Source organism: Giraffa tippelskirchi, chromosome 3 (assembly GCF_054371585.1).
Source record: "Giraffa tippelskirchi isolate mGirTip1 chromosome 3, T2T-mGirTip1v1.2.pri, whole genome shotgun sequence".
NCBI classification, from domain to species: domain Eukaryota; kingdom Metazoa; phylum Chordata; class Mammalia; order Artiodactyla; family Giraffidae; genus Giraffa; species Giraffa tippelskirchi.
In genome coordinates, this window is record NC_137277.1 from 2,032,491 (window position 1) to 2,050,979 (window position 18,489).

Sequence of the window (18,489 nt, forward strand, 5' to 3'; positions counted from 1 at the left end):
TAATCGGAGGCATGACCTTAAGACTCCAGGACTGGGACTCACCAGTGACTGAGCACTGTCACTTCTTGGGAATGTGTGTCAGAATTACTCTTTTCTGCCTGCTACCAATGTAATTCTCTCCTTCCTCGTCCCAAACCACTGCGTACAGCTGCTCCCGGGCTCTCTCCCAGACTTCTGCCGACAGCTGTTCAAAAACAGGGCTGTCAGCCCCCCGTCTCCTGCTCCGCTTACTTCAGCTGGGCTTGAGCTTGATTCCTATTCTGAGTAAGGCAAGGTTTTCAAAGCACATCTGTCTTCATTTTCCATTGTGTAACTTTCAAAACCCTCCCTAAGCTTCTCTACCCAAGACCCTCCAGCACTGAGCTTCAGTTTAATTTTTCATGATCCTGCGACACATGCCTCCAAGTTTGTTCCAGCTGCCTTCTCAAATCTACAGGAAGGTGGTGTTTATTCCATCTTTCATCCTTTTGCTCAGCTACTCCTCCTTCCTGGATGCCTATACTTATCCAACTGCTTACATAGATGTGCCTGGGAGATGGTGATGGACAGGGAAGCCTGGCGTGCTGCAGTCCATGGGGTCACAAAGGTCGGACACGACTGAGCGACTGAATAGCAACTCTACACAGTCCCTTCAAAACAATTCTACACAAGACTTTCTATGCAATTAATTAGACATATTATAATGTCTTTAAACAATGAGTATTAAAATAAGACATGAAATATTATTCAAATTTTTTTAACCTGAACACAGGATCCATTCTCATTGATTTCTTCCTAAATTTCATTTCCAGGCATCGTAAGATAAAGAGAAAAATGAAGAAATGAAGATAAGGCTGGGGAGAAAAAGACAATCACAGTTAGCATCAATATAAAAGCAACTTCCATATTGGAACAGATTTAAGGAGTTTGATCATGTACAAGGTTTTAAGGATTTGATAACATTTTCACAAGATTGAAAGACAATATATCTAATATTTTATGAAGCTCTCCTAGTTTGTGTTACTGTTCTTAAGAGAAATCATGACAGAAATAGTATTAAGTTGGGCTTCCCTGGTGACTCAGTGGTGAAGAATCTGGCCAGTGCGGGGGACAGGGGTTCGATCCCTGGTTTGGGAAGATCCCAAGTGCCACAGAGCAGCTAAGCCCGGGAGCCACAGCCCCTCAGCCCCGAGTGCCCTGAGCCCGGGCTCCACAGCAAGAGAAGCCCACGCAGCCCAGCCAGAGCGTAGCCCCAGCTCCCTGCAGCCAGAGAGCCCAGGCAGGCTTCCCTGTTTAAGTAAATAAATAAAATTATTTAAAAAAAAGAAATAGTAATGAGTTGATACTAGTACTACCCACACCACTGAGAGTTCAGGCTTCCCCCTCAGTGTCAGATGATGAGTGTTAACTAGTGGTCAGATGCCGGAAGTGAGGAATTAAAACCGTTCATTTAACACAGAGCATACGAAGCTGCCCCCTCAGGCAAGAACATTTAAACGAAAGCATCTTCTTACGATTAGCAATGTCAGAAATGCCACCTGCTGTTCTGAAGCCCCCAAGTAATCCACAGAGTCAGGAGAAATCTGTGAAATGAGGAAAAAGGGGTGTTTAGATGAACCTTGATCTGTATGTGAATCTCTTCCCACCGAAAATGATGCCGTTAAATGACTCGCCTGCATTCTACGTGAGTCCTCTTTTATGTCAGCTAAGAGTCGGTTCCTGACTGGGTGCCTTCCTTGCTTCCAACGTCACTTGGCTACCTACCTGCTAACCGGACTTTGGCTGTAGCTCGGATGCATCTGTGCAGGAGTGAGCAGGATTTGCTCTGCTGGCAGAAACCTGGGTGGTGCTGGTGGGACCCACTGTAGCCAGGGGCAAGGTGTGCCTGGAGACACACACCCCCTGCCTTTCTTTTCACGCCTGTGCCCTAGAACCATCGCACTGCCCCATCACTCACTCCCCCTGCTCTGCAGAATAACTGTGAGCGTCCCTCAGCCAGAAGACCAAGTTCTCCCCCTGGGGTTTCACCCGCACACACTCAAAGGCGTGGTTCCCATCAGCACCATTGAAAAGGCCTCCCGGCGCTTTTGTGAATGAGGGGCGAAGGGCCTGCTTTGCTTCTCAAGCTGTATTTCCCAAGACTTCTTTTCTGAGCGTCTTTAATCCGATGCGGTGAATCTCCAACCAGCACAACTATCTACCATCTAAGATGATTGTTTTCATATCGGATGACCTGCCAGGATCCTGATGTCATCTTGCTCACGTCCAAGGACTGGATCATATCCAAAATTGACTTCAGGCTCCCTGGTCTTTGCCCTGTCTGTCACTAATTTTATTCCGAGCATCCTTTCTGCATAATTTGGAGTTGGTGACGCTCCACCCACCACTCCTCTGTCCACAGAAGTCCTCGTCTCCTCCCCTTCCTCATTCCCGAGCTTAGACGCCACGGTCCATTGTCATGACCCCTCTTTATACAGAAACGCTGCCCCTGACCCTTTGCTTCATCAACTCATCTGGCAAAACCCTAACCCTGGTCAAACCTAACTGCCCGCTTCTCCTGAGTTCCACAAGAGAAGCAGACAAGATGACAGAGACTTAACTCTGCTGACTTCACTTGGAAAGCAGGGTGGGGGGTTCCTCTAGCACTGTGTCCGTTCTGCTGACCTGCCCTCTGAAATAATTTTTCACATCTTTTCTTCTACCTTCTAAGTCCCAAGACCTCCCCTCACTTCACTCAGAGGATAATTTGCTCTTTCTCCCTAAGGAAGGAGAATATTTCAGTTTCTATATGCTCTGATCATGATCTTTTTTTTTTCCCTGTGGCATCTTTTTTTTTAAATTGGACAGGGCAAAGATCAGGATAATCTCTTTACAGTGTTGCGTTGGTTTCCGCCGTCCAATGGCGTGAATCAGCTATACGTATATGCATACATCCCCTCCCTGTGGAACTCCCCCCTCCCCACCCCGCCCCCCGGCTCATCCCAGAGCCCTGAGCCGACCTCCCTGCGGTACACAGCAGCCTCCTGCCTGCTCTCTGTCCTACACGGGGTGGTGTGTGTGTGTCAGTGCCGCTCCCAGTTCGTCCCACCTCCTCTCGCCGCCACCGCCCCTCCCTGGGTTCACAAGTGTATCCTCCGCCTCTGCATCTGGAACACTCCGGATGAAGCATTTATTGAAGGTGCCCCCTCCCACCCCCTGCAACTTGTGCTATGTACGCCATCTCTTCCCAGCTCTTCAAGGACTTGGCTCCCAAGGTACTCCATCTTTCTTTCTTCTAAAATTTCTCTCAAATCAGCACAGTGTCTCCCTTCTTAAACCTCAATCTATCCTCACGCATCCGCTCTTCCATCTCGCTGGTGCCCCTTTTAGCAAAGCTCCTAGAACTATGTGTCTAGAACCACCTCACTAGCTCTTCACTCTACGTTCTGCACTAAGCTCGCTCCTTCTAAGCTCTGGTGTCCACCCTTCCACTGAAACCTGTCTTGTGAGCATCACCAAGGACTCTGATGCGGTCCAGCTCAGCAGTTTCCTCTCAATCATCATCTTTCCAGATCGCTCATTAGATGAATCCCTCCATCCTTTTTGAAACAAGCTTTGTTGCCCTCCGACACACGTCCTTATTTACTGACACCCTAAGTGTTCAGGGGGAGTTTCAGAGATGAGATTCCTCTGCACAAATTTCCTCCCTTTCTCCTCCCTCACAGGCTTCTTCTTAAACTGGTTTGTGGAGTCCTCCTCTTCCCAATCTTGGAAGTTTGGGGTTCAAAGCCCAATGCTTCGTCTTCTTCTCAATCTAACAACGCTTAATCTGTAGATCATACGAGCTAGTCCTGTGGCTTTAAGCATCACTCATAAGCGTGTGAATCCCAGGGGTCCAGCTTTAGTTCCGAGCTCACACACTGAATCCCAGGCTCCTGTGTCAGCTGGCCGCTTGCCATTTCCCACTGCAATTCTCTTAGGAACCTTAAACTCCATGTGTCCGGAATGAATAGAAAAAGGGCATCTCTGCCACCTCCCAGTAGGCCCTTCGCCCCCAGGTGCGAGGGTGACCAAGAGAACTGTAAGATTCTGCCACTGTGCCTTTGCCTCTGACCTTGATAAAGCATGGCGGGGCTTCCTCCTGAAGGAGACTGTGACCCTTGCCTGTGGGAAGTGAAGTGACCTTCTGAAGACAGACATCGGATGCTCACCGGCTGAGGGCTCTACCTACGCTGTATTATATCCAAGGTTTTCTCCAACGGCAGCACGTTTCATGATCCCAGAACAGACGTGAAATTACTCACCTCAGAAACAATGAGTACAACACCAATTAGTGTGAAAGGTGGTACTAATACGGTGCAGAGAAACAGCCCTAGAAATCCGTATTCATTCAGATAATTAGCAACAATGGAGAAGAGGGTGACCTAAAGTAAAAAGAGCATAGTTTCACCAAAGTGTAACGTTCTGAAAGCGATATTAATTTACCACCATGCTTACCACAAGGGTTAAAATATATATTCTCAGAATTATTAAAAATAGTTTAAAAATAAAATAACGTGCACCATATGCATACTTACAATTAAGAAGAAAAATGACCAAATGCCACTATTTTTCCTCCCATGGCGAAAAATGAATGAAATCACATATGTCAAGAAAACGAGAGATGAGACATAGCCAATTAGACACAGGGTCTGAAAATAGAAACGTCACAGTCACCTAAGGTAGATGCTCTCTAAACGCAAAGTTATATTCACACTCTTGGACTGCAAGGAGGTCAAACCAGTCAGTCCTAAAGGACATCAACCCTGAATGTTCACTGGAAGGACTGTTGCTGAAGCTCTAATACTTGGGCCACCTGATGAGAAGAGCCGACTCACTGGAAAAGACCCTGATGCTGGAAAATATTGAAGGCAGGAGGAGAAGGGGATGACAGAGGATGAGATGGTTGGATGGCATCACGGACTCAATGGACAGGAATCTAAGCAGACTCCGGGAGATGGTGAAGGACAGGTGCCGGGAGCCAGCTCACGAGATCCCACCTATGACAGAGTCATGAGGTAGAGGGCTGATTGAGCGCGGCTTCTCAGCCCTCAGGGATTCTCGGGAGGCTGCCCCAGCACTCACCTTAAAGATGATATCTGTCTTTCTGATGTTTGCTACAATAAACCTCTTCTTATTTTCTGTGACTTAGAAAAAAGGCTTTTCCTGATTCTCTTCTAAAATAGATCAATCTGAAATCTCAATCGACAAGGCCCCTGAACGGTAGCACCCTAAATAAAATTATCTGGGATATAAAATATGCTAATCTAAATTCCTCTTGCTAGCATATTGGTTTCTTTAATAAATGTACCTGTGCCTTTGGAGCTAATGTGCTTGACTGCCCCTTAACAACAGAACAGCGTTGAGAGCCTCCACACAGAAAGCCCCAATGGGCACAGAGCCCTTTGTAGGAAAGAAAGTCTTGTTAGGAAATACAAAAAATATTGCTTTGTGAAATTGTTACTTAATCTATAGTTACTCACTATGTTTGTATTCTTAACGTATTTAGCCTATATAATGAAATCATAATAGTTAGGGATTTATATAAATAAAAGTTTAGTTTTAATACAAATAATAAGACAATTGTTAATTCAGCTGGTGATTTTGCTAAGAACTGACCTTTGCGCTACATTGTTTCAGCTTGCTGTACTATGACTTTATGGAACCACATTCTTTTCTGTTAAGCTCAAGGCATAGAGTAAATTACCGAAAACAGGTTTTACCTTGAAACTTTCTATTAATGAATTCTTTCCTGCTGTGCCTGATACAAAAGTGTCCTGGCTGGTCAACCCTTATCAATAAAAGAGTCACAAGATGTTAGCAGGCCTCTGGGCCAGAAGATGATGTAAACAATTTTAAACCTTTTATAACTTAGAAACACAAACAGTGTTCTGGTTCCGATATGGATCAAAACCTGCTGATCCATCGAGCTGATCTGGCATGACTCTACACTTTACATTTGTTTCTATGTACCACTGAAAATATAAAAGCCGTCTTAAAAACAGTAAAGTCAGAAGACACTTGGAAACACCACGACTCGCTGTGTCTTCTCATTCGTATCGCCGACGCCGTCCATCCTGAGGGAACCCTGACCTGCTGGGGCTGGACTCCGGCAGACAGGGAAGCCTGGCGTGCTGCAGTCCATGGGGTTGCAAAGAGTTGGAGACGACTTAGGGACTGAACAACAACTTAAACTCAGCTTTCCAGAACTAAAGCTGTAACAGACATAATGCGGAGTTCTTTGGTTTAAGATGAATAATGTAATTGCATTTATGAAAAGTAGTCTAAGAAAGCCATTTGATAACTTGCGCCACTTACCTGAACTGCCAGGTTTTGAATGATAAACACAAGCTCGTCTGGGCTAAAAACGTAGTCCATTATTTGCATTAGAAGGAGGATGGAGAGGTACAGGGGAACGTCCACCAGTGCCTGCCCAAACCAGTAAGCAGAAGGGTAGAGGCCTGAAACCCGCAGCTGGGAGTGAACTTTTTTCTGACAAAGAAGCAAAAGAATCGTCAAAAGTTTTTGAATAGTTTAGGCTGGAGAAATTGCAAATATGCAGCACAAAAGCATTCATTTCCCCTAAGTCTCTTTATATATTATGCTAATTTAGCAAATGACACTGTGACTTGCCCTGTTCTTATTTCAGGGGCATTGATAATGCTGTATGCCACGTTGTCTCCATGAAGAAGGGATCTATGCAGCATAGCCTCGGTGAGAAGATCCTTGTTCTTTTCTTGTCAAAGCTACTGATGCCTCAGACACTATGGAGCTTTGCAAGCTGCACAGAGTTTCAAGAGAAGGAGGTGCACAGTTTCCTGGAAGAGTCTTAACTTTTATGCTGAATGTAAACAGCACACTTATAACTGGCATCTTGTTTTGCTTCTCATGGGAGAAATTGCTAACGAGAAGGATAGTTTAAGAGCAGAGTAACTGAAAATTAAGTCCGGCAGCAACACCTCCTGAACGTTTGCAAGGCTCAACGGTGCAGAGGGAACCCCAGCGGGTGGCGCTAAGGATGTGGAAACGCGAGGAGGGAACTCCTGTGGCACAGAAACACCGCGGATGCACAGAAAGTCTGTCATGGGTTCCTGACACTTTTATAGGATCTTCGCAAAAAGAAGCTTTAAAGGAACAGTCTTTTCCAGCAACAAGCCAAAGTACTCTGGTGCATTGCTTAGGGCTGTTACACCGGAGAACCTCGCCTCCGTCTGGAACGGGGATGAGATGGTGTCAGCAGGGAAGTAGAACCCGCCAGACAGAATCTGCGGTTCCCAGCCAGCTGATGGTACCTTCGGAGCTATCCTTCCTGAGGTCTCTCATTTAAGGCAAATAGCATATTCCCTACATTCACCAAGCTTTTATTCAAATGGTTGACGCTTCATTGTTTCAAGCACATAAATTAGGTGCATGATGCACATATACATGTGTGGTCATAAGATGGGGCTGGGGTCGCAGGGTGTTAAGAACACAGCAGTTGGGAGAGTACCACTGCCCCATGTACACTACGTGGGTAAGGCAGAGAGCTGGCCAGAAGCTGCTGTGTAGCGCAGGGAGCTCAGCTCAGGGCTCTGGGATGACCTGGGGGGACGGGGGTGCAGGGGAGCTTCAGGAAGGAGGGGATATGTGTGTGCACACGGCTGAATCACCTCGTTGTACAGCAGAAACCAACCCAACGTGGTAAAGCGATTATACTCCAATAAAAAAATATAAAAGGACATATAAGGACTTTTGCTTTTTATTATTATTACTACTTAGGATAGGAAACATTTTTTTCCCTCAGGGAGGAAAATTTGAGAAATTTGACTTAATCCCTTTGATTGCATTTTTTCTTACTCCTCGGCTTTTACTAGTTTTTTTTTATATGGGAGTATAGTTGACTGACAACGTTGTGTTGGTTTCAGGTGTGCGGCAGAGTGATTCAGCTGTCTGTCTGCATGTATCTATTCTGTCTCACTCTTCACCCCTGTGGGTGTTACAGCGTACGGAGCAGGACGTGGACTTGATTAGCCGCTCTTACTTTATAGTCATCGATGCTGCCCATGGCGATGTACGGAGTGAAGCAGGCCAGCCCGGGGATCCAGAAGAAGGCCATGCCCAGGTACCCGTGTTCGTAAGCCAAGTGCTCCTGAAATCATGCCGAACACGTGAGCTGATGGAGGTCAGGTATACGCTTCATTTATACTCTTTCTAAACCAAATCATTTGAATGAGTGAAGTGGTCTAACTACCCAGAGCACTTCCCAAGGTCCTGTTTGCAACTTTGCATCCTTAGCTGTGTGTTACAGCGGCTGGGACATTTAAACACGCATCCTGATTTATTCAACCCACTCCAGTACTCTTGCCTGGAAAATCCCGTGGACAGAGGAGCCTGGTAGGCTGCAGTCTGTGGGGTCGCTGGGAGTTGGACATGATTGAGTGACTTCACTTTTCACTTTTACACATTGGAGATTAAATGGACACCCACTCCAGTATTCTTGCCTGGAGAATCCCAGGGACAGGGGAGCCTGGTGGGCTTCCATCTATGGGGTCGCACAGAGTCGGACACGACTGAAGCAACTTAGCAGCAGCAGCAGCCTGATTTACTCACGAAGAAGCAAATTCCATCGCATCTCGTGAACTGGCTACACTCCCACAGTTAACAACGGGAGAGGTAATCAGACAACCTCCTCTCCCCAGCTCTACGCCAACTGCATTGAGGCTGACGTTTTAATAGACAGAGGTAGTGGGCTGTCAACGGAGGTGCTACTGCACTACGTTCAGAACCTGAGATCAAGTCGGTTCAGTTCAACATGTAGGAGGAATCATTTCTCTCATTCAACATAATGGAGAAAACTCAAATGCCTTCAAAGTGCTGGCAGGTATGAATCATCAAGTAGGTAGGTGTCTGGGCATGGAGAAAAATGGTCAGCTCACACTCCACATAAAAGCATTGACTTAAAGGGATTCAGAGTCCTGCACAGGTTAAAGAGGGCTTTGGGTTTGGCTCGAAGCCTTGATCTCATCGGTGACCGGGTGCTTCACCACTTTGCTCATCGTCTGAGGTCGGGACCCTGAGCCTTGAAAGCTGCTTACCCTCTCTCAGCTCCTCCTAAACGGAGGGCCCCTCTGAGCTCTTGCAGCAGGTCAGCCCTGCCTGAATAGAGATGTGGAGATAAAGGGAAGAAAGTGCACCCAGCTCCACCTCAGCATCTCTTATCTCTGCCTATGGTCACCCTTGTTGGTTTTGCAGATCTGCAATATCTTTAGTGTGTGTTAGTCACTCAGTCGTGTCTGACTATTTGCGGCCCCATGAACTCTAGCCCACCAGGCTCCTCTGTCCATGGGATCCTTCAGGCAAGAATACTGGAGTGGGTTGCCATGCCCTCCTCCAGGGGATCTTCCTGACCCAGGGATCGAACCCACGTCTCCTGCATTGCATCAGGTTCTCTACCCTCTGAGCAACCAGGGACGCTCTTTGGGAATGGGAAATTCGCAATTAGTCTCAATAGCTGACCCCTCACTCAAAGCTTGGTTCATAAACATCATATTCTGTCTGTGTTAGATGACGTGGACCCCCAGGCAGGGGGTTGTAGAGCTCAGCCTGGAGGGGCTCAGAGAGACTCTTGCTATCAGCTGGGTAGCTGGTCAGGCGGGGACATGCAGGGAGGCCAGTGGGGGACACTTCAGGACACTCTGATGGATGGTTAAAGTCATGAGTGGGGTCAGAAGTGAGCTCTGTGCGTTAGACTCAAGGCAAACGGGCTTGCAGAATTGGAGCCGGCCAGGAGTGGGGGCGGGGGGCATCAACAGGGTTCGCTCTAAGAGAAATTATCTACATAGGCACCCGAGGTCGGCTAGGCTGGTGGGGAGCAAACATTTTGTAGTAAAGCCAGTTTTTTTTTAAGTTACCATATAATTTAATGCCAAAACTAAGACACTGCAGTGATAAAACTGTTACTAAATATAACTCCTTTAAAGTTTCAAAATATTTATTTGAAGACTAATGCATTTTCTTTATTGCTGGTAAATTCAAACTATTTAAATTTTAAGTTACTGGTAAATTTAAACTGTTTTAACATTGAAATGTATTCTAAGAAATGAAAGCAAGTTTTATTTTACTTATATTTATATATTACAAAATGTTCTTAAATAGCTGAATTTTATGAGGTAAACCCTAACTTATAGGTTCTAGACCCAGGAGACAAAGTTTTTCCACTACCTGACCGACGGCACATTAAACAATAAAAACCCATAGAAAGTGAGAGGGTGTGACTGTCTCTCCCGCAGCCCGAGGGGACTTCTGCTCTGCAAGGCTGCGTGGGTCTTCATCTACAGGAGGGCCAGGGGTCCACGCTAAACCCGCCCCTAAACCACCACACAGGCCCCCTCGGCGGGGGCCACCACATAAGCCGAGGGGACCGCGGCAGCCACAGCTCGAGGCGGCCAGGACTGCCCTCAGCACCTCTTGGGCTGCCTGTCGTCCGTCCACACTGGCAGCACCAGCGCGTGTTCCTCAGAAGGAGGAGCAAGGCGTGCTCCAGACCAAGGCCACTCTCCTCTCCGCTCCAAGACGTTAGACTGCTGAAGGGAAGGAAAGCGCGCCTCACACCACCAACAGCCCACCTTGGTCCGCATCCATGCGGCGACTGCTGACTGGAGTGTTCGAACCCGACAAGAACCTGAGGTGTTGGACAGCACTGGACTAATTCTTGACACAGAAAGTGACCAGTGAGCTAAGAATATGCCCAAGGTGTCATTTAAAGGAGGCAAAGGGAGACTCAACAGAGAGAGACGCAAGGGGTGACTTGAAGATACAGCTCCGCACAGCGTCATCCCCCTGCGGAGGTTCTGACTCAGGGGATCCGGGCGTGGCCGGCCAGCCATATTTTATACAAGAGCGTCTTCTAGTTCTATTCAGCCGGTCCCTGGTCTAGTCAAAGCTGAACATTCTTTAATGGAAACTTGATGAATTCCCAAGAAAAACAGTACTAACCTCAATAATGACAGGGAGTGCAATTATTGAGCGCCTTTGGTTTTCTATGTGCCTCATCACTTGTCTTTATAGCAACTCAGCCCCCAGACCTCCTGCCAACATTGTCTTGTTTCCTTCTCAAGGGAGCTTTGTGATAGAGTTTTGTGTTTTTTTTTCTTTGTAATTTTTCTTGTTTAGTTTTATCGGTGGCTGCCCTGGGTCTTTGTTGCTGCGTGGGCTCTTCTTGGGGTGCGCGGGCTTCTCCCTGCGGCGGCCTCTCCTGCTGCGGCGCACGGGCCGTGGGCACAGTAGTTGCAGCTCCCGGCTCTAGCGCACAGGCTCAGCAGCTGTGGCACAGATTTAGTGGCTCTGTGGCACGTGGGACCTTCCCAGAGCAGAGGGCGAACCCATGTCTCCTGCGTTGGCAGGCGGATTCTCACCACTGAGCCACCAGGGGAGTTTACACAGAGAAACTTTTTATCTGAATTTTCTTGTGGATTGTTGAACCTAGACCTACAAAAGTCCAGTTGCTACAAGGTCACAGGGCCTGGCATTTAAGATGCAGGCTGTTTAACTAGGTCCCACTACTGAGGGCCACAGATGCTAACAGATCTAAGCCCAAAATTCATCATTTTTTCCCAATGAATTGTATTTCTGTTGTTCCATTGGCCCTGTCATCCCATTAAAGTTACAATGCTTTGCAATCATTGCTAAATATTGCATGTGTATGTATACACATATGCGTGTACATATAAATATCTATGCTAATTTAGTTGTATATAAAACATAAACATTCAAGAGTAAGTTCATAAAAACTACCCTGTTATTTCGGCATTTCAAGTGTTTTCCTGAAAACGTCTCATGACCCAGGAAAAGTGAGATAATACTATACTTGCCTCAAAATACGTGCTTCTGTCCGTCTGAATGTGTTCTGAAGAATTAAGCATTCCAAGTAGCCCATTGCTCACGATGTCCATGAGCACAGGAAAGCAGTTCAGCCTTTTGGTGTTACACGCTATTGAAAATCTGGGATCCTAAAGCACACCAAACATGCATTCTAAGTCCTCAGAAAGCAAATACAAAATTTAATGAAAGTACATGGTAGAAAAGCTTTCCAATTATGGACGACACAGGAAGGCTAAAGCACTGAGTGTCATGAATACGACCATCACTCATATTATTCAATTAATTCCCAATATACGGCAAGGAGTTCAGTATTTTGATCTCTACCAGCTGTGACAGCATCAGCTGTGTGACTATTTATGCCTAAACTAAAACAAAATACATCACATGATTTTTAGCAGCGACACTTGTGGCTCAGCTGGTAAAGAATCTGCCTGCAATGCGGGAGACCTGGGTTTGATCCCTGGGTTGGGAGGGTCCCCTGGAGAAGGGAAAGGCTACCCACTCCAGTATTCTGGCCTGGAGAATTCCATGGAGGGTCGCAAACAGTTGGACACGACAGAGTGACCTTGTCTTTAAACTTTAAGCACTCACTATAAAACTCCGTGCTGCAACCTCACCTAAACACAACAGTACACTTGGTTTCAGGATGTGATACGCTCAGTTTACGAATAAAGACTGTGCAGAATGAAGGAACCTCTAATGATGAGAAACTTCCCATCTGCTTGTGTCAGATCGGCCTTCTGTGTCAGCTGATGTGCATTGTTCAAACTGCACGTTCCTACCCCATCTTTGATGTGATGCGGGCGTCAGAGCCCGGCATACCTTGTCATCTCCTGTCACAGTGATGGCCCCGTTGTACGATGACTCATTGGAGCCATTTCTGGTTCCAAAGGCGTCCACTTCTAAAGTGATGTTTTGGTGCCTCAGAGAATGTATGAAGTCATCAATGCTTGACCCTACCGTTGGAGGTAAGAGCAAAAGAAGCAAAAATGAAGTAAAACACAAAAAGAAATATTTTTTAAAACATTACATGATGTCACTCAAAGCATACCATAATAAGGACTCTAAGGATTTTCTTACAAAGGCAGAACCAATGCCGTGGGACTAAAATCCGTTCTAGTGTCGAGGATACATCAAACTTGCTTCACCTGCAGCTGGAGCACTTACTTATCATTTCTGCTTGTGTGCAAATGCTACTTAAAGTTAACATTCTAATCCTCAACCATATTAAACTTCCATCTTAGAAGTGTGGAAAATACTTTTTCTATCCAAAGCTCACAACTGCACAGTACTTAAACTACTACAATATTGTAAAGTAATTAGCCCCCAACTAAAATAAATAAATTTATTTAAAAAAAAAATGTTATAGAAAGACCTCAACAATCAATCAGTAACCACTTTTCTAAATTCCCTCGTGTTGCTTTGTGCAACATGCTTTAGGGTTTAAGTAAACTTGCAAAATGTGTTTTTAAAAACAAACTTCCCTACCTTGTATTTTTCACTTTGGAATTCATTTCTTGTTTGACCTCACTTACACTTTTCTAAAACATACAGAAATTCCTTTTCCCCTCGTGGTTCTAGGGGAGTCTCTCAACACAAATCAACATCGAATTGGCGCATCCAGCCCCACGTTCACCTGTTCTGTTGATGACCAGTAAGCGGGTCAGCGGGGCTTGAGGTGATTGACCCGGTGAGAGGAAGTACATGTTCGGAGACAGTCCCCAAGAATAGCTTTTTTGGTGTAACCGATAGGACAGATGCTCCAAAAGCTGAGGACCAAAGGTAATGCCAAAAAGCAGTAATCTACAAGGAGGAAAAGTAAAAGAAAACAATTCATCTGTAGCAACTATTGTGGGTTTTCCAGTTCAAGCAGGTAACAGTGCGAAAACAGAAGTAAGTTACAAACACTAGTGAAGGTATGAATGTGTTCCCCCCGGCTCTTCTCTTTTTTCTGACATGAGGTGGCTCGTGTGCATCCATTCTTCGTCTCGGTGTCTCTCTAAACCGCCTCCCCCTTCACCTCTGAACACGTCTTTCCAGTTGACACAGTCAGCTGAGGACAACTCTGAACTCCCTCTCTCCAGGGCCCACCTCTTCGTCCTGTTTCAGCCCTGCTCGCCATCTTTTTCTGGAACACTGCAAGCTGGCACATCACCAACACCCAGACTTCCTACGGCCTGGACCTTCTCCTCTCCCTGTTCCCAATTTCTATAACTGACATTTTCTCATTTGCTTGAGCCTGAACCTCAGTCTGTTTCTACTCACTTCCCTCCCTTATGTCCCTTTTCTGAATAGCTGGAAGTTTCTGCTTATCATGTCATCATTACTGCTTGCCTCCAAAACCTCTCTCTCCTACTTTGCAAATTTGGACCTGAATGAGCCCTTTCCTGACCTCTTTCAAACTACCCTCAATGTCTCTTTTCCTTGTCTCCAACGCCTACTGTTTCCAAATCTTTTTGCACGGTTGCACAATTAAGTTTCTTGGCATTCTGTTCTAGTTATACCAATTGCCCATTCAAAAATAATAAAAGAACCTCATTAGTTCCTTACTTTGTATAAAGCCCAAACTCCTTGGCTCTATTTAATCTATTATCAAAATTATTCCTATTCTTTCATACATCCTGTGCTGCAGGATGTCAACTAACTCAAATTAATTCCAGATCTTCCTCTCTCCTCACGTATCTCCAGGCCCCACACTGCTTCCTCTGCCTGCCTTTTCATCCTCCTTTCTTTCCTTAGCTACATGCTCCATTTTCTTACACCAAATTCAAATTCTCCCTCATGTAAGATTCTTTTTGGGGAAGCCCCATTTGGACATCATTTCTCTTGTATCAAGGCTACAGCTGACGATATTGTCTAACTGTGCACTCTGCTTTTTTTTTTTTAATTGGAGGATAATTGCTTTACAATGTTATGTTGGTTTCTGCTGCACAACAACGTGCATCAGCCCTAAGTATACAACACCCCCTCCCTCCTGAGCCTCCCTCTCACCCCACCTCCCCACCCCACCCCTCTCGGTTGGCACAGAGCAGCAGGTTGAGCTCCCTGCGTCATACAGCAGCTCCCCGCCGTCTGTGTTACACGTTGTGGTGTGTGTATGTCAGTGCTGCTGTCAGTCCATCTCGCCCTCTCCTTTCTCTGCTGCACCCGTGAGTCTGTTCTCTATGTCTGTGTCTCTATTCCTCCTCTGCAAACAGGTTCATCAGTACCATCCTTCTAGATTCCATAAATATATACATTAATATACGGTATTTGTATTTCTTTTTTTGACTTACTTCACTATGCATAAAGGATCTAAGTTCATCCACCTCACTAGAACAGACTCAGATTCATTCCTTTTTGTGGCTGAGTAATATTCCGTTGTATGTAGGGATCACAACTTCTTTATCCATTCATCTGTTGATGGACATCTAGGTTGCTTCCATCTGCTGGCTATTGTTGCGTTATGCTTCTTTGGTGGACTTCTAATCACCCTCCAAAGCCAAATCTCATGTCTGGTTTATTCAATAAGTGTTACAGACATTTAGCAGAGAGTGTTATGCAGGAGAACTCACAAATATTTTTTAATGAATATGTGTCCTGGGTAGAGAGAGGACTCATGCAAGGCGGCATCACTTAACCAAGGGCCTGGAGCTCTACAGGCAAGTTCCAGACAATGACTTGAATTCTGTGCTAAAATAAAAACGGGCACAGAGCTACTCTGGGGAAAGAGGCAAGTCCTTAGAACCTAGGGCCTGACTTCCAAGCTTCTGAAAAACTACTTCAACCCTTTGATCAGAGTGGATTCTGTCAAAATTAAAAGAAAAATCCCAAACTTTATCTGGTTTAATTACATATCCACCAAAGCAATTAAAATTGATTTCTGTGTGAACTTATGGCTGCCGGAGGGGAAGAAGAGGGGAAGGGATACTTGGTTGTTTGGGATGGACATGAACACATGGCTGTGTTTAAAATGGATCACCAACAAGGACCCGCTGTCCAGCACAGGGACCTCCGCTCAGTGTCATGTGGCAGCCTGGACGGGAGGGGAGCTTGGGGGAGAATGGACACATGTGTGTGTATGGCTGAGTCCCTTCACTGTCCACCTGAAACTGTCACAGTATTGTTGACTGGCTATATCCCGTGGACAGAGGAGCCTGGCTTCTGACCATGGGGTCACAAAAGAATTGTACACAACAGCAACACGCACCACTATAAAATGAAAAGTTGAAAAAACACTGGTTTCTGTGTTAAAAGACCAGATGCAGTTGCTGGAATTTATTCCATCCCAGTTCTTCCCTCTTGAGTTTGTTGAGAGCACACTGCTCATATGAATCTGAAACGCGCAGGTACTCACATGGCCAGCAGGGCTCTCTTTTCGCTCTTGAACTTCAGGAGGCGGACTTTTGCTACTGCGCAGAGCTGCTGCCTCCAGAGGGCCAGGCCGCTGACCGTGCTGTTTGCCTCACTGAGGGACGGCCCGACTGGTTCCGGCTCAACAACGCTGCCCATGTCTCTTGTCCTGTCACCCTGCTCCCAAAGTCCAGTTTCTACGAAAGATGAGATCAGTCATTTAGAAAGGGCCGCTGTGCAGCTGCTCAGTCACCAAGTTGTGTCCGACTCTCTGTGACCCCATGGGTGCGGCACACCAGCTTCGCCCGTCCTTCACTGTCTCCCGGAGTTGCTCAAACTCACGTCCATTGAGTCAGTGCATTGTTGAGATGTTCCTACGATCATCTTTTCAACAATTGTTGTCAGAAGAGAGAGTCTTGGGCAAAGATGCGAATAATCTAATTCAGGGCACCACTAGAGAAACTTCTCAAGAAACAGGAACACAGCAAAAAAATAAAAAGATATAATACAGAAGAAAAAATAACCACATAATAAAAAGAAACCTTGTATTTTCTGAAAAAAAAAAAAAAAAGCTTTGTATCTAGAGCTTTAAAGGACTGAATTCATTCTAGAGAACATAATGAACAGAAATCCATATTTAGCCTGGAAAAATCTATTGCAAGAGATAAACGATCTTAGTATTTTTGACCAAGGAGAATATGAAAGAATATGAAGAACAGAAGAATATGAAATTGGTTGAGACAATATTTTTAACATAGCCATAGCTGAAAACTAGGTAAGTGAAAATCACTTATTCATGTCTGACTCTTTGTGACCCCATGGACTGTAGCCCATTAGGCTCCTCTGTCCATGGGATTCTCCAGGCAAGAACACTGGAGTGGGTTGCCATTCCCTTCTCCAGTGGATCTTCCCAACCCAGGGATCAAACCTGGGCCCCCTGCGTTGCAGCTGGATTCTTTACCATCTGAGCCACAAGGGAAGCCTGAAAACTAGATAAAGTTACCTCTTTTGGAAGAGAAGCCTAGAGAAATTGATCAACTCCAGATGTTTTGAATGTATGTTCCCCAAAAGTGAATTATACCGCTTAAAAAAGTTATCAAGTATATGAAAAAGACTTCCCACCTGATCAGTCAAAAAAGAAAAGAAGCCAAGAGCATAGTCAAGACTAAACATAGCAGGATGAAGGTAAACCAGGGACAAAAGGAACGTCTTAGAGCAGCTGGAGAAGAAAGGCCAAATGCTTTCCCAGGAGCAACAGCCAGACTGACAGCAAATCTTTCAACAGCAATAGCGAGACACTGGAGTGGGTGGCCATTTCCTTCTCAAGGGGATCTTCCTGACCCAGGGATCGAGCCCGGGTCTCCTGCATTGCAGGCGGATTCTTTACCACTGAGCTACCGGGGAAGCCTAATAGTGAAATAATATCCTCAAATATGTCAAGAAAATAACTTTCAACTTACAATTCTAATTTTCTTTTATCCATAGCAATTACATTCAAAAAACACTATATTGCATATTTATGTCTGCCACATAAAGAACTAGTCTGTACACTGCTGTATTTCACAGGCGTAGTAAAATGTCTGGGACAAAATAGAGAATTCAAGAGGTGAGAGAGACCAGTATTGAGAGAAGAGGGAAGAAAACAAGAAATAGACTTCTCATCTCCTCTAACATTTTCCAAAATCATACTGAATCATAGCACCTTGAAATCATATAACTTCATCATTCCAAGTGTGTTTTCAGGACAAAACATAGCACAGAATGAGAAATTTCAAGTTAAAAAATTATTTATTACCTGATTCATCAGTAGCTGATTTTCCTTCTAATTTCAAGAACACTTCATTGAGTGTTGTCATGGAAACACCATAATTCTCAATGCCTTGGTTGGAACAGTTTTCAAGATCCCTGTAGAGGTCTAACAATAGGCATAAAAATGTACTAAATTAATATCAGTTGTAATGAGATTGATAATAACTATATTTTTCAAAGTAGAAGACGTTTGTGATAAGACAAATACGTTCATCAGAAACAAACCTATGCTATAGACGGTCCCTCACTTCTAAAGTAAACTACACAGTGTGTTAATTTCCAGACCTTCTTGGGTATAAAAATCTAGAAATTTCTTTGTTCATGCCTAGAATACTACACATGTGGGGGGTTTTGGGAAAAAAAAGTATTCTATTTTATTTACTGTGTTTTTTAAAAATGTAATTGTTAGGCTTCCCAGGTGGCTCAGTGGTAAAGAATCCACCTGCCAATGCAGGAGACACAGGTTCCATCCTTGAGTCCAGAACATCCCCT

At 45.2% G+C, this 18,489-nt stretch overlaps 1 protein-coding gene across 1 annotated transcript in view; it reads right to left on the reverse strand.

Moving 5' to 3' along the window:
* The window catches only part of LOC145542310 (ATP-binding cassette sub-family A member 9-like), a 58,255-nt gene that overhangs the window by 15,229 nt on the left and 24,537 nt on the right, over positions 1-18,489 (reverse strand). Inside the window, exons 18-28 of the mRNA XM_081580855.1 lie at positions 17,984-18,103; positions 16,193-16,385; positions 13,493-13,659; positions 12,679-12,812; positions 11,847-11,984; positions 8,018-8,125; positions 6,316-6,489; positions 4,536-4,649; positions 4,263-4,382; positions 1,494-1,562; positions 742-833 (exon numbers count right to left, since the gene is read on the reverse strand). Coding sequence (XP_081436981.1) covers positions 742-833; positions 1,494-1,562; positions 4,263-4,382; positions 4,536-4,649; positions 6,316-6,489; positions 8,018-8,125; positions 11,847-11,984; positions 12,679-12,812; positions 13,493-13,659; positions 16,193-16,385; positions 17,984-18,103 — 1,429 coding nt within the window. The remainder of the gene's footprint in view (positions 1-741; positions 834-1,493; positions 1,563-4,262; positions 4,383-4,535; positions 4,650-6,315; positions 6,490-8,017; positions 8,126-11,846; positions 11,985-12,678; positions 12,813-13,492; positions 13,660-16,192; positions 16,386-17,983; positions 18,104-18,489) is intronic.